At 36.2% G+C, this 13,112-nt stretch overlaps 1 protein-coding gene across 1 annotated transcript in view; it reads left to right on the top strand.

The window, feature by feature from the left end:
• cemip (cell migration inducing hyaluronidase 1) overlaps positions 1–13,112 on the top strand; it is a 138,230-nt gene that overhangs the window by 84,475 nt on the left and 40,643 nt on the right. Inside the window, exon 11 of the mRNA XM_077227984.1 lies at positions 3,140–3,331. Within this exon, the coding sequence (XP_077084099.1) occupies positions 3,140–3,331 (192 nt within the window). The remainder of the gene's footprint in view (positions 1–3,139; positions 3,332–13,112) is intronic.

Raw genomic sequence — 13,112 nt, 5'->3', positions numbered from 1 at the left:
TCACAAAATAAAAGCAAGGAAAATGAAAACAGTTATAATAGAATTTGAAAGAGATATATGGTACAGTTATAAAATGAATTAAAATAATTAGTTTTACTTTCACATAGAAAGTGAAAGGTTTTGATGTTCTGACATCTGATGACATTTGACATCTGATCTCTTCTAGAAGCTGGTTCCAGCTGCGGCTGGCATAGTAGCTAAAAGTGGACTCACCATGCGTAGAGCACCATGTAAACAGGTTTTGATGTTACATTTGGCCAAAAAATTGTATATGCCCCATACTGTAAGTGAAATCAACTTTAGAAGTAGAAGTACAGCAAAAACAGTGATATGAGTTTTCTGATACAAATGTGAAAAAAATGACACAAAAAAATGAAATCATCTAACATTAGCCTAATCAGACAAATAATAATGTATTTAATGCTCACCAAGTCTACACTTATTTGATCAATATATATTCCCCATCCATCGGTTTTATTCTGTTTCACTGCCATAAAGTATAATATTATTGACTTAAATTATTTGTGAAACTTTGAGCTCTAATTTGAGCTGGATCCGAGACTAAGGCAACAGGGGGTGGAATGTGTTAATGAAGCAAAAATTATAGATGTAGTGTGTAGGATAGATGACAATGACCCTGCAGATCAAATCAAGTTAATCAAATCATAAAATTAAGTTATAAATGAATAAAAATCAAATATTCTATATATCCATGATTAGTTGCTATTTTACTACCTTTTGGGTTTGTACTTGAGATTTTCATTAGCGACGTTCACAAGCAGCTATATGATGTCAATGGAAATCTTTTGTATTTTTAGATTCATCTTGGATCTCTGTTTTTTATTTTTTATTTTGTCTTTGGGCTCTTAGACACCGCAGCAGAATATGGTTGTCAGCCCTGTATTCGAGTCCTTAATATGGTTACGTTCACAGTCACATACAGTTCGGTTATTTAAAAGAGTGACAATCGCATTCTATAACCAAACTCACACTTTTCAGGACTCACAACCGCATTCTCGAAAACCTGTGCTGTGTGAACCGAACCAATGGGGACAACATTTGTCAGTCTGTCACATTGGCGTGCTCAGACCTCTGCAAGCCACTGGTCTGTCACGACATACAGTGCGAGAGAGCTGCTCTAAGCTGCACAAACGCGTGTCTGCCGTGTGTTGCAGGTTTTCATGTGTGGTTTCCTGAACTCATATCGAGCGAGATTATTAAAGGTTTTAGATTTAGTCACTGTTCTCCACCGGAGCGGCTCCTGTCAGTTTTGTGGGCTACACGTGACTTAATTGCTCCGCTCTCCTCCCAGATATAAAAAAGCTTTTGTTGGTTAATGAAGATTTGACAGATAAACTCTTAGCTCGATTTGACTCTTGTGTGTCAAAAGTGAGAAGTTGTATTGGCTTTGACATTACTTTGGTCACTGACGCTGTGGTTACTGGTAAGAGAATACAGACTTGACTCCCGTTGCACGTTCATACAGACACTCAGACAGTATTCAAATGATCTGTAAGTTGCACTGTAGGCTAAGTTGCTGTGTAAATGGGACATTTCTCAATGTCAATACCAAAGACTGACAATGTGAACGTAGCCTGGGCAGGGCCATTCAGTCATTTATTGGTGTATATTTCCTGTACACCAATTCAGTAAATGAACATCAGTGCTTTTATAATTTTTTTCCTAGCTGGGTATGGACAGGATTTCCCTAGATACTAAAACAGCCTGGGATTAAAATAAAATGCTCTGTCCTTACGAAGGAAATTACCAATCAATTCTTAAAGCATAAAGTCCCGTCCTAAATTTTATTTCTCACCGAATGTCCTGCTTTTTTCGTAAACATGTTAGTTTACACAACTGATTTGGGTTGCGCTATATGTTTAAAATTGACTAAGACCTTCATTTTAGAAGCAATTTCTGTCAAACGTAATGAGAGTTTTGTAAAAACATCCTTTATAAGTGAATTGTGATGACCTCAAGAGCTGATTTTGGCAGCACTCTCAGACAATTTCTGGCAAAATGTCAGCTGTTTACAAACAACTTCAGCTCTTACACTTGTCAAATAAAGTGTGCACTTTGCTATATTTAGACCAAAAAAATTGATAAAAAGCTTCAGAAATATACTTCCCGCATTTTGTAATTTTGTTACATTGATTTTATTCCACTGAACATAATCTGGAGTGCATGAGTGCACCAAAACTGACATTTTATTGTCAATCAAGTTAAACTGCTCTCAAAGATTGCAGGCCCAAATCCCATAAGTGTCACATTTTGTGCTCCTCCTGTCATTGACTTTAACAGAACTCAAAGGTCACAGAAATGCCCAAAGTATTGGATGTTTCAGTCACATGTTTCAAGGTTTTATTTCCCCAAAATGGCTCACTACATCTTGTTTATTGGTTGAAATTGGTTTGTGTTAATCTAAACCATTGTCTGTCTGTAATTCAACCCAGGCTAGTTGATAATATGCCATTCAATAATTCATAACATGCTGCCACATAGCTTGGACGTTTCTCTATCTGATTACAATTCAGAATACTTTATCTGGTTGTCTTTGCTTTAAAAGAGGTTTTAATGAATTTGTGTCACATTATGACTGATTGTGACCATTACATGAACTGATTGATTACATTTACTCATTTTCTCATGCATAAAGAAGCATGCATATAAAACATTTAATAATCATACTTTCAAAATGCATTGCTTTTAATTCAGTTAGTTCCTCTTTTAAGGGACAAAAATACATAGAAGATGTGCTAGAACTCCAAGATCATGAGTTTGATTACCTTTCAAATACATAAATGTAAAAGTAATGCTCTCATTAATGTCGGCATGTAGAGACAATGGAATGTGGCTGTGTCGTCATGTGGCTTTGCTGCTCACAATGATTTTATGTTTGTTAAATGTCTCTATATGGATTTGATTAATTTTATTTTTTATTTTCTATCAATCATTTAATAAAAAAAGAGATCTTAAGTTCTTTGTTCAAGTGTTTGGCTGGTCATGTTTAAAATGCAGAAACAATTTCATGTATCTTTAATGGATCTCAGATCAGATTAGACTAACACTGCATATAAATCTTTATATAGGGAATGAATGACATGCATGCTAAATATATGTGTGTTGTGTCCTTCAACAGTGCGTCCACAGGCCTCCATCTCCATAGACACCTTGTCTAACTGCAGTATTCTGGATCTAGCAGACGAACCTCAGGGTTGGACATTCGGCGACAGGATCGTGGTGGCCAGTACAGACTATTCCATGCACCAGGCTGAGGAGTTCAGCATCTTGCCTTGTCCCTCTTGCTCGAGGAACCAGATCAAAGTGGAAGGTCGGTTATAGCTCTGAAATAGCCAAATGTTAGACCATTGTCGTATGTCTGCTGCATCCACTGTGCCACCCACTTTAGTCCATTTAGTGTGCAAAAGTTAATACACCCCTGTTCAAAAAACATATTTTGTTGACAAAATGTTTGCAGTGAGCAAACTTAACTTTAATATATTTTTGTGAATTTTAATGCATGGTTATTAAAGAGGACCTATTACATTGTTGCAGCACATCTCTTCCCAATCTGTAAGTATCGCTCTGGGGTGCGTTTCCCAAAAGCATCGTTAGCCAACTATGTTCGCAAGTTCTGTCGTTATCAGCATAGTTCAGCGAGTCGTGTCTCCCGAAAACACAGATCTAATGAACATTCGCAAACAGCATTGCAAAGTTGTGTGGTTGGAACAACAGCTCTCAAGCAGAGTTTCTGGTTTGCTTGACATGTTGACTCAAAAAATCCTTATCTTGAGCAAAATAAGCAAGCTGACATTCAGTACAATCTGTATCCTTTATTTAGAATACATACAAATGTAATTTATGTCTTTTAGATTGTCAAGAGATTTAAAGCACCGTTTTTAAAGAGTGCGCATGTATGAATATGCTTTAGTAAGTAAGAACAAGCCTAAATTTAATCTGGAAATAAAGCAAAATAACTGAGAAAAATTAGCATTACATATAGCATTAATTAGATCTCAAACAGATTCATTAATAGAAGTTATTACTCCTCCACGTACCTGACATCATTAATCAACGTGGCTGAACAACCAATTTGCGACTATACGGGTTCGGGAAAAAGTTGTGACTAGCTAGCTGATTTCTTCAACGATGCATCGTACTATGGAAGTGAAACAGCGAGTTGCGTCACTTTACGGGAAACACACCCTTGTTTAGTTCTGGACTCTATGAAGCCCCTCCTTCTGAAAAGCGCAATGTGCTCTGATTGGTCGGCTGGAGCAGTGTGTTGTGATTGGTCAACCGCTTTGAACATGTTTTGGAAATTTCATTCCCCTTACCATAACCCAGATTTTCAACACACTTCTAACACAACTCCTTAGCCCTTTTTTTTGGATATTACTTGGGCAGGACTTAAATGAGGAATTTTGTAAGTTCTCAGAAGAAAACTCAAGACTACAATGGAGGCATTTCAGGGAGTTCAGAAACATTCCCTGCTGATATAGAGATATAGAGTTTGTGCTTTGTAACTTTGCTGACCTTCTTCATGCTTAAACAGCACCATTACATACTAAACAAAAGTTTAAAAAGTGCAAAAGCTTAAGAATATCCCATTAATTGTTTACTAAATTTAACAAACTGAAAAAGAAAGAAAATGTGGAAAACTTTGCATAAGCAAGCACTTCTAATAATAATAAGTACCTAGACAAAATAATTATGCACATTGTTGTTTAGTATTACTCAGCACTTACATAAAAACACAGAAACAGGGACATTTTAATATAAAGTGTGGCTGAAATAACAGCTAGCTGATTGCCGTCTTTGTTTGTGACACTTCAGTGCTGTCAACAGGATTTCGTCTGGGCGGTTTACCAAGACTGGGTGATTGGAAGCATTAGATGATATTTTGCATCAGAGAAAATGTTGAGCTCCAGCAGTTAGGAAAAAACGGTTCCTCAAAGGCACAAAGAGTTCGTATTTCAAATACGAACCGGGGGGTTTGGAATGTCTTACATCAGATTCAGGAAAGCACATCGCACTCGATGTTGATTTTAAACTTTTCTGGAAAACTTTTAGGATGAACTGTGTGTGTAAGAGAGAGCTTTTCATTCTGATGTTTAGAGTTGACCTGTGTTTATCTTCTTTTGGTTTAATTATATTCAGGTATTTTACTCAACAATGATGTGGTGGTTGACATTCAGAGCCTTCAGAAAGTACTCCCTCCATTGAAATTTTCCCCCGTTACAGCTCCTGATTTTAATACTAAAATAATTTTCTCCAAATTAGATGCAGCGCATCACTGGACTGCAATTTCAGCAAGTCATACCACAAATTCAATTGGATTGAAGCTTGTGAAGTCTAGCTGGTCCTTTTTAGAATACTAACCTTTTCTCAAGCTTTTTAATAGACTCTGTTTCAAAACCTCTTGAGCTGCCTACATTGGCAGCATTTAAATGCATCACAGGCATGCTTACAATATGGACAGCGTCTTTAGACTAAGGTACCTTTCTTAAGGCAGACAAATATGCATCCTTTGTGGAGACAACGGTGCATTGTGATGATAAGACTAGTGAACAAAAAAAGATTTATTTAAAGTAATATTCCAGGTTTAATACAAGTGATGCTCAATCAACTGCACTTGTGGCAAAATGTTGATTACTGCAAAAATAATGTTAGACTTTTAGAATTTTAGACTTTTTATGCATGTTAGTATGGATTTTGTGTGATTTTCTTTTAAGTTTTTTAAATTTTACAACTTTGTTGCCATGAAAAATACAGTAAAAGCAGTAATATTTTCCAATATTATTACAATTTAAAACTTTTTCCTATTTTAATATAAGAGATTTCAGAATCTAATTTTAAAATGTAATCTCCTCATGTTATGCAAAGCTGAATTATCAGCATCATTACTCCAGTGTTCAGTGTCACATGATCCTTCAGAAATCATTCTAATATACTGATTTGCTGCTCAAGAAACATTTATTATTATTATCAATGTTGAAATTGTGATACATTTTGTTGTCAAGATTCTTTGATGAATAGAAATTATTTTATTGTAGCATTTATTTGAAATAGAAATATTTTGTAACAGTTTAAATGTCTTTACTGCCACTTTTGATTAATTTAGTGCATCCTTGTTGAAAAACAATATTAATTTCTTTCAACAATACAAATGCAGTTTGCAGCTCTTAGCTAGACAAAGACACATTCTCAGCTACACATTCACAGCATTAGCTTGTAAATGTAGGCAGTAAACAGCGAGGCGTCCATATGTGTTGAAGCCGGGCCGTAGTTTTTTCTGTGCTTGGGGTCATTGTGCTTTTGGAGGATGATTTAGCTCTGAACACATCTCTCTGTTTGCTGACCATCATGCTCATTGGTTCAGATAGTGTTTCGTGGGTGGTTTGGTTTTCACTAAATATAGTACTTCACTTTCAGACCAGAATGCTCAGTGTTAGTGTCATCAGGCTGCAAAAGATTGCCAGGTTTGTGAGATGTCTTGTAGCAAACTTCAGGTTTGACTTAATGGTAGCCTCTCCCAGAAGCCGCTTCTTTCTAGCTGCTCTCAAAGTGAATCTGTTTTGAAGTGTTGGAACAATTGGTGATGTCGGATAGTTTCTCTCATTTCATCCAATAAGCTCTGCGGTTCTGTCGGGGTTGTAGCTGCTGTCTTGTTCATTTCTTTAACAATTGCTCCTCTTGTTCAGTTGCTCAATTTGTTAGGATGGTTTGATCTTAGATGTTTCTGGGCTTTGCGCCATTTTTTCCATTTTGCTACAATGAGCATCACAGTGCTCAAAGGAAGGGCCAAAATGATACAAATCTCTAGTTTTTTTTTCTCTCCTAATAGAATAGAATAAAGAATGGCAAACAAAGTGATATTAATTGTGCAGTTGACAACAAGCAAATATGGATTGGATTGTAAATGAAGTCAGCTGTACCTAATGCATAATTCAGCGAATATTTGATTTTAAAGATGTCAATTTATTTTACAGGCTAAACAAATTTGTTGGTTAGGGTTAGCCAAACCAGTTGAGATGCATTGCTTATGTTTAGTTTTTACACATGACAATCTCTCAAGATAACCTAACCCAGTTTAGGTTAATTTTCTGATTTTTATTTGCAAAATAACCATCTTATAATTCTTCATAAATACACCAAATAGTATGACTTTGCAGCTCAGTGGAATGAGCAGAAATCAATGGGGTGCTTTCTGACAGCACTGTTTTCAAAAACTATCAAAGAAGATTAAATAGTTCTCTGCACAATATTGACATTGATTTTCAGTTTTCAGTTCAGGTTTATTTTGGCTAGCAAACCAGCGACTTATTGAAGCAGAACCTCAGTGGTTACATGATTCACTCTTTTCTGAGAGGAGAGACCTAAGAAACCTCCTAAGGTTTCTTTCTCACCAAACCTCCCATCTAGGAAGGTTTTCCCCTGCTACAGTGATCTTTTACTCACTCACCACAGGTACTGAGGCATTATTCTCTGGTTTGAAACAATGACTTTTTGGAAACACTGGCTGAAACCCAGCCCTCTCTGGTCCACTGTGAAAGTGGTTGTAGATCTGACCTTTAAAAATTACTTTTATTGTTGTAATATGAACAAGGTTATGATTATACAATCCTGTGCGTGTGATTCAGTGGTTGGTTGGAAAGAATTATTAAAGGAATAGTTCACTTCAAAATGAAAATTCAGTCATCATTTACTCACCCTCAAGTTGTTTCAAACCTGTATGAGTTTCTTCTGCTGAACACATAGTAGTAAAAATAAGTCAATGGGGAAGTCAAATACATCAACTGTTTGATTACTGACATTCTTCAAAATATCTTCTTTTGTGTTCAACAGAAGAAAGAAATTCATACAGGTTTAAAACAACTTGAGGGTGAGTAAATGATGACAGAATTTATATTTTGAAGTGAACTAATCCTTTAACTCTTTGTCACAACCGCTTTTGTAAATTGAATTAATTATTTGATTAGTTATATCTCAAGCTCTCTTGACAAGATGTTGTAGTGCACTAAAACACTGTCTTCAAGAAGATGCCTTTGGTTTCAGACACAGCCAATCTGTATTGTGATACACTAGGCCTATCATAAATATTACATCCATGCATGCATGGTCTAATCCATACATACCATGGTAAATCCACTTATTTTGATAACTGTGGTATACTTTGCTCAATGTAAGGTCCCCAGAGATTTGAGTCCACCCAGCATTATGGCCAACCTCAGACAAGATGTTCTACAAATCACCTTAAACTCAGTTTTCAGTTTGATATTTGCATTTGGCATATCCCTGGATAAAGAGTGACTTGTATAAATCTGAAAGAGTGCATTCCATGCACAAAAATATATTTGCTGATGCAGCTGTTGGGTCGAATTAAGGTAGGTTTGAATTTCATAAGGGATTACAAAGCATATTTTTGTGAAGTGGCTATATTTGCAGTATTTGCTGCATTTTTTTTTTTTACTGTTCTCTTTTCCAAACCCTAGTGAACTGCCTTGCTGGCTACATAGCAGCTGCCTTCAAAGTGAATGATGAATTTCATCGTAGTGAATTAACTTAAAGCTCCAGTAGGTAACTTTTGTAAACAAATATTTGTTAAAACTGTCATTATGTCCTGACAGTAGAATATGAGACAGATAATCTGTGAAAAAATCAAGCTCCTCTGGCTCCTCCCTGTGGTCCTATTGCCATTTGCAGAAATACATCGCTCCCGGTCAGAAACAACCAATCAGAGCCAGGAGGAATGTCTAAGCAGTGTCAATCACGCTCGTGTACGCGCTGATCACCCCTCTCCTGCACAGCGCTAGCGCTTACCGTCGTTCGTGACTCTCCTGTTCGAACTCGTTCATCCAAATGAACAAATCTTTTTTCGAGTCATTTCGTATATTCAACAAACGAAATGACTCGAAAAAAGATTTTATTAATTTTGAACGAGTCTTTTTCGGAGTCATTTCGTTCATAAAAACGAACAAATGACTCGAAAAAAGATTTGTTCATTTTGATGAACGAGTTCGAACAGGATCACGAACGTGCATCAAAGAACAGAGCAAGGCGAGCATTTGTGCTTATAAAACTTAAAGTTTTTTATTTATTTTTGAAATGACCGATCGTTTCGCTAGATAAGACCCTTATTGATCGCCTGGTATCGTTTAAAGCCCTTTGAAGCTGCGCTGAAACTGTCATTTGGTCCATGAAACGTTTGTGTCCTATTGAAGTCCATTATATGGAGAAAAAGCCTGGAATGTTTTCATCAAAAACCTTAATTTCTTTTCGACTGAAGAAAGAAAGTCATGGACATCTGTACAACGTTATAAAGTTACATGTATTGCAAAATACATATTGATTTGAGGACCAAGTTTGTAGTCAAAGTATGGGCAGGCCATAGTCAATGTAAAGCATATTGTTGATGTTTCGTCCCTATTCAAGTCAAGTCAAGTCATCCTCATTTATATAGCGCTTTTAACAATGTAGATTGTTTCAAAGCAGCTTTACAGAGATAAAGATATAATTTAAGGTAACAGAGATTGGTTTGGTTTTATAGGGCTCTTGAAAAATGTTTTTTCCAGCTAAAGTTAGTTTTGATTGATTCACTTCCGTCTAAATGATCATTTGTTATTAAATTAGGGGCCGCTAAGACGACACCGTTCTCTCTAAACAAACAGACTTTAAACGTGAACCTGTGATAGACGCTGATGGCGTTCACATGCGCATTAAGAATTGATTCTATAGTTATGTGCGTTTGAATATATGTGCGCAGGTTTGTAATTCCTTACAAACCATGCCTAAACAAACTACTTGTCTGTAAATTTTGATGCAGAATTTTTATTTTATCTTATCCATTTGGGTAGGTACGCGAACCGAAAAATTCTATTAGTGAATGTTCCGTAACTGTTTATAATCCGCCGTCATCGGTGGTCCTGCTTACTAGCCTGCGCGTTCACGGCAGGCTCCGCTGTGGGGGAGGAGCTGTGGAGGGAGGGCTGTAGTGCAGCAGAGAGCAAGGGGGTTGGACCTGGAAGTTGTGCTTGTTCAAATTTTCAGGCTAAGTCAACATTTTCTCAAAACTCCCTACTGCAGCTTTAAGAATGAACTATTTTTATTAAGATTTTGGATTGAATATATATTTATAATAAACATTGTTCTAACTTCTCCAATATGGTGTTGTTTTTGATCAAGTTTTTGTAAAGATTACTTAAATTTTAGTTAGTTTTAGTTTTAGAACATTTGTCTTGCTATCACTTTTTCAGTCGGTCACTTGAGTCTTGTGTGTTTTAGTCTTGTATTTTTTGTCTTATTTCACAGTAAAACAATGAGTTAGATGTAAAGCTCTGAATTGTGCAAAACAAGCACGTCTGCAGTCAACTTCCAAATCTCAGCGATAATTGCTGTCTTTCTGAAAGCGTCATGGTGTGAACAGCGTCCTATTACCTGCTCATGCTAAACACATGCAGGCACAACTGTTCTGCTCACAGAAAGGACACAATGTACTTTGGCATTTTTTAAACAATTTCCCCTTATTATTTGTGCAATGACTCAGATCTGCTGACAGATCCCATCACTCCAGTCCTCATCTCTACCTCAAACAACATTTTTTTTTCAGTGTTTTTTTTTTTTACTGATGCGTGCCAGACGTAAAATTAAAACAGATAGAATCTAGATTCTTGATTCTTATGTGATGTTTTGCACTGAAAATCATTACAGATGTTTGAACAAAGTATGAGAAGTGCCTACATTGTCTGTAATCATTTAAAGCTGCTGTTAGCCATTTTTACAACTTCCGCTGGACTCATTTACTCAATTGAACTCGAAAAGAGTAAATTTTTTGATGTATTTTAACATCTAAAATGGTCTTTAAGAAAATAAAATGCATCAGTGAGTAAGAGCAAATCACAGCAAATTTCATCAGCAAAAACGCTGGTCAATGGACCAGTGTTGTTAGTCATTTTTATAACTTCCGCTGGACTCATTTACTCATTTAAACTCGGAATGAGTCAATTTTTGGATGTATTTTAACATCTAAAAATGGTCTTTAAGAAAATAAAAGCAAATCACAGCAAATTTTATCAGCAAAAACTCTGGTCAATGGAACAAACAAAGCACAAGGTATAGAGACGTGTTTTTTAAAAGTGGATCTTCTTTTAACTTGAGCTCTGTGTTTTTAGAACGCTTTGTCATGCGTGAGATGCTGCAAAAGACATGAGACCCGAGTGCAACTTTTCAAGACTTCCGTCTAGCACTTACATTGAAAAACAATGGTAAAGTAGTCTAGTGGAATGGAAAAGGGTTCTGTGTGAACGACCCCTAAGAAAATCTGTTACAGGCACAGTAAAGTATTTCTGAAGCTTTTCTGTTGATTATATTACACTTGCATAACAAATGTTAGCGCTGTATAGCATTGCTGATCCTTGCAGTTTAGTTGCCAAAGGCCATATTACAGAAACGTGCCATCCTAAGTCTGGAGGCCAATTCACACTGCACCGACAGACAGCAACAGACACTTTGAGCCAGATTTACTAACAGCTTGTGCCAGTGCAAATCCTCTTTTTGCGTTAAAAAAGCTACTGTCAGGATTTACTAAAGACACACTTTTTTAAAACAAAAATGAAACATCACAGAACTTACTTAAGCTGGACTGTGACGATGTTTTCTTCTGAAAACAAACTTTTTTGCATTATTTTCTTTGCGTTATCTCTGTAAAGCTGCTTTGAAACAATCTCTATTGTAAAAAGCGCAATATAAATCAATGTGACTTGACACACAGTGAAGAATTAGCGCTGAAAAGGCGTGGACGGACACAGTTATTTTTGCGGCTGATCTTATTGCATATGCATTTGTAGGAGTTTCCCTTTCAGACGCAAAATTTATGGGAAGAGAGTTTTTAAAAGAATCCCGCAAGGTGATTTTCTAGGTTCTGTCCGAAAAGTGTGTTACCCCTGTAGGCATCTGTTGGCGTTGGTCGGCACTCGTTTTGTCGGGTCATGAAATGTCTGGGAAGTAGCGTATACTCCTGGGCAAAAAAAAGGGCCAAGCCAAAAATGGCTAAATATTTAGTGGTCTTTTAATGGTCGTACCCACTTTAATCACAAATCACTGGTTAGGAAATTAGCAAGAATTGTTAGAAGTAACTTTGCACGGAATACCCTAACTTGCAGACAGCTTTTTACAGGAAGAAGAGTCAGTGTTGTTCCTCTCAATGTTGATGGCTTCAAGCTGTTCATGAGTAGTTGAAAAATGTCTTTCTAGTTTATTTGATTTTAATGTGAGACCAAATATTCACTACAGGGTTTAAATCTATGCCAAAACATGAGCCTGATGGACTTGTACTCAAAAATACGGGCAAAAGTTTTGTAGTGTATTCCAGCCTAAAGTTCGAATGTTTCTGTAACTTGGGCTGTATACTGTACTTAAGTAATAGGTCTTATGCAGTATGGTATGAAAAGCATGTTGTTTTAAACACAGCCAGTCTCCAAATCGACCACATGCATCCATAATTCCATGAGAAATTAGAACGCTCGGTTACTTTCCTGTGTCATTGCCAAGCATTGCTCATATTTAATAAGCAGTTTTTGCTTTGACATTTAGTTTTCTCATTGAGGATTTTCCGAAGAGCATTTTCCTTTTTCCATGCATTAAGATGCGGGGCATCAGTGTAATTGTCCCTGTCAAGTAACAGCAAGCCAGTTCCTCTTTCAGACACTGCCTCTTTATTTCTTATGTCAGCTCCATCATGTTTTCTTTGTTTTAAGGCCAATGTTTTATGTTGTTCTTGCACATCTTTTGCATATGAAATAAATTAAATACTTAAAAGAGGACACATAATCATAGATCAAGCAATCTTATTAAAAGAAAATATCTTTGTGTGATAGTGTAAGATAGTTCAGCTATTTTTATATGCCAAGAGTTGTCAAAGATAAAGAATAACAGCACAAAACTAAATTACTTTTTTTTTTTTGCTGAATGCATTAGAAATGTTATTTTTAAATGCTTATACCCATTTATTAACACTATTATTTGTTTTTCAATAATTTTTCATAAGTGCTCCAATGCCCTTAAAGGGTTAGTTCCACCAAAAATTAAAATTCTGTCGGTAATTACCCCCTCAT

The sequence above is a fragment of the Siphateles boraxobius genome, unplaced genomic scaffold (assembly GCF_051911475.1).
Source record: "Siphateles boraxobius isolate OS27281-9 unplaced genomic scaffold, OSU_SipBor_1 130, whole genome shotgun sequence".
NCBI lineage: Eukaryota > Metazoa > Chordata > Actinopteri > Cypriniformes > Leuciscidae > Siphateles > Siphateles boraxobius.
Note: the sequence above shows the minus strand (reverse complement) of the source record. Positions and strands in the feature narration are given on the sequence as shown.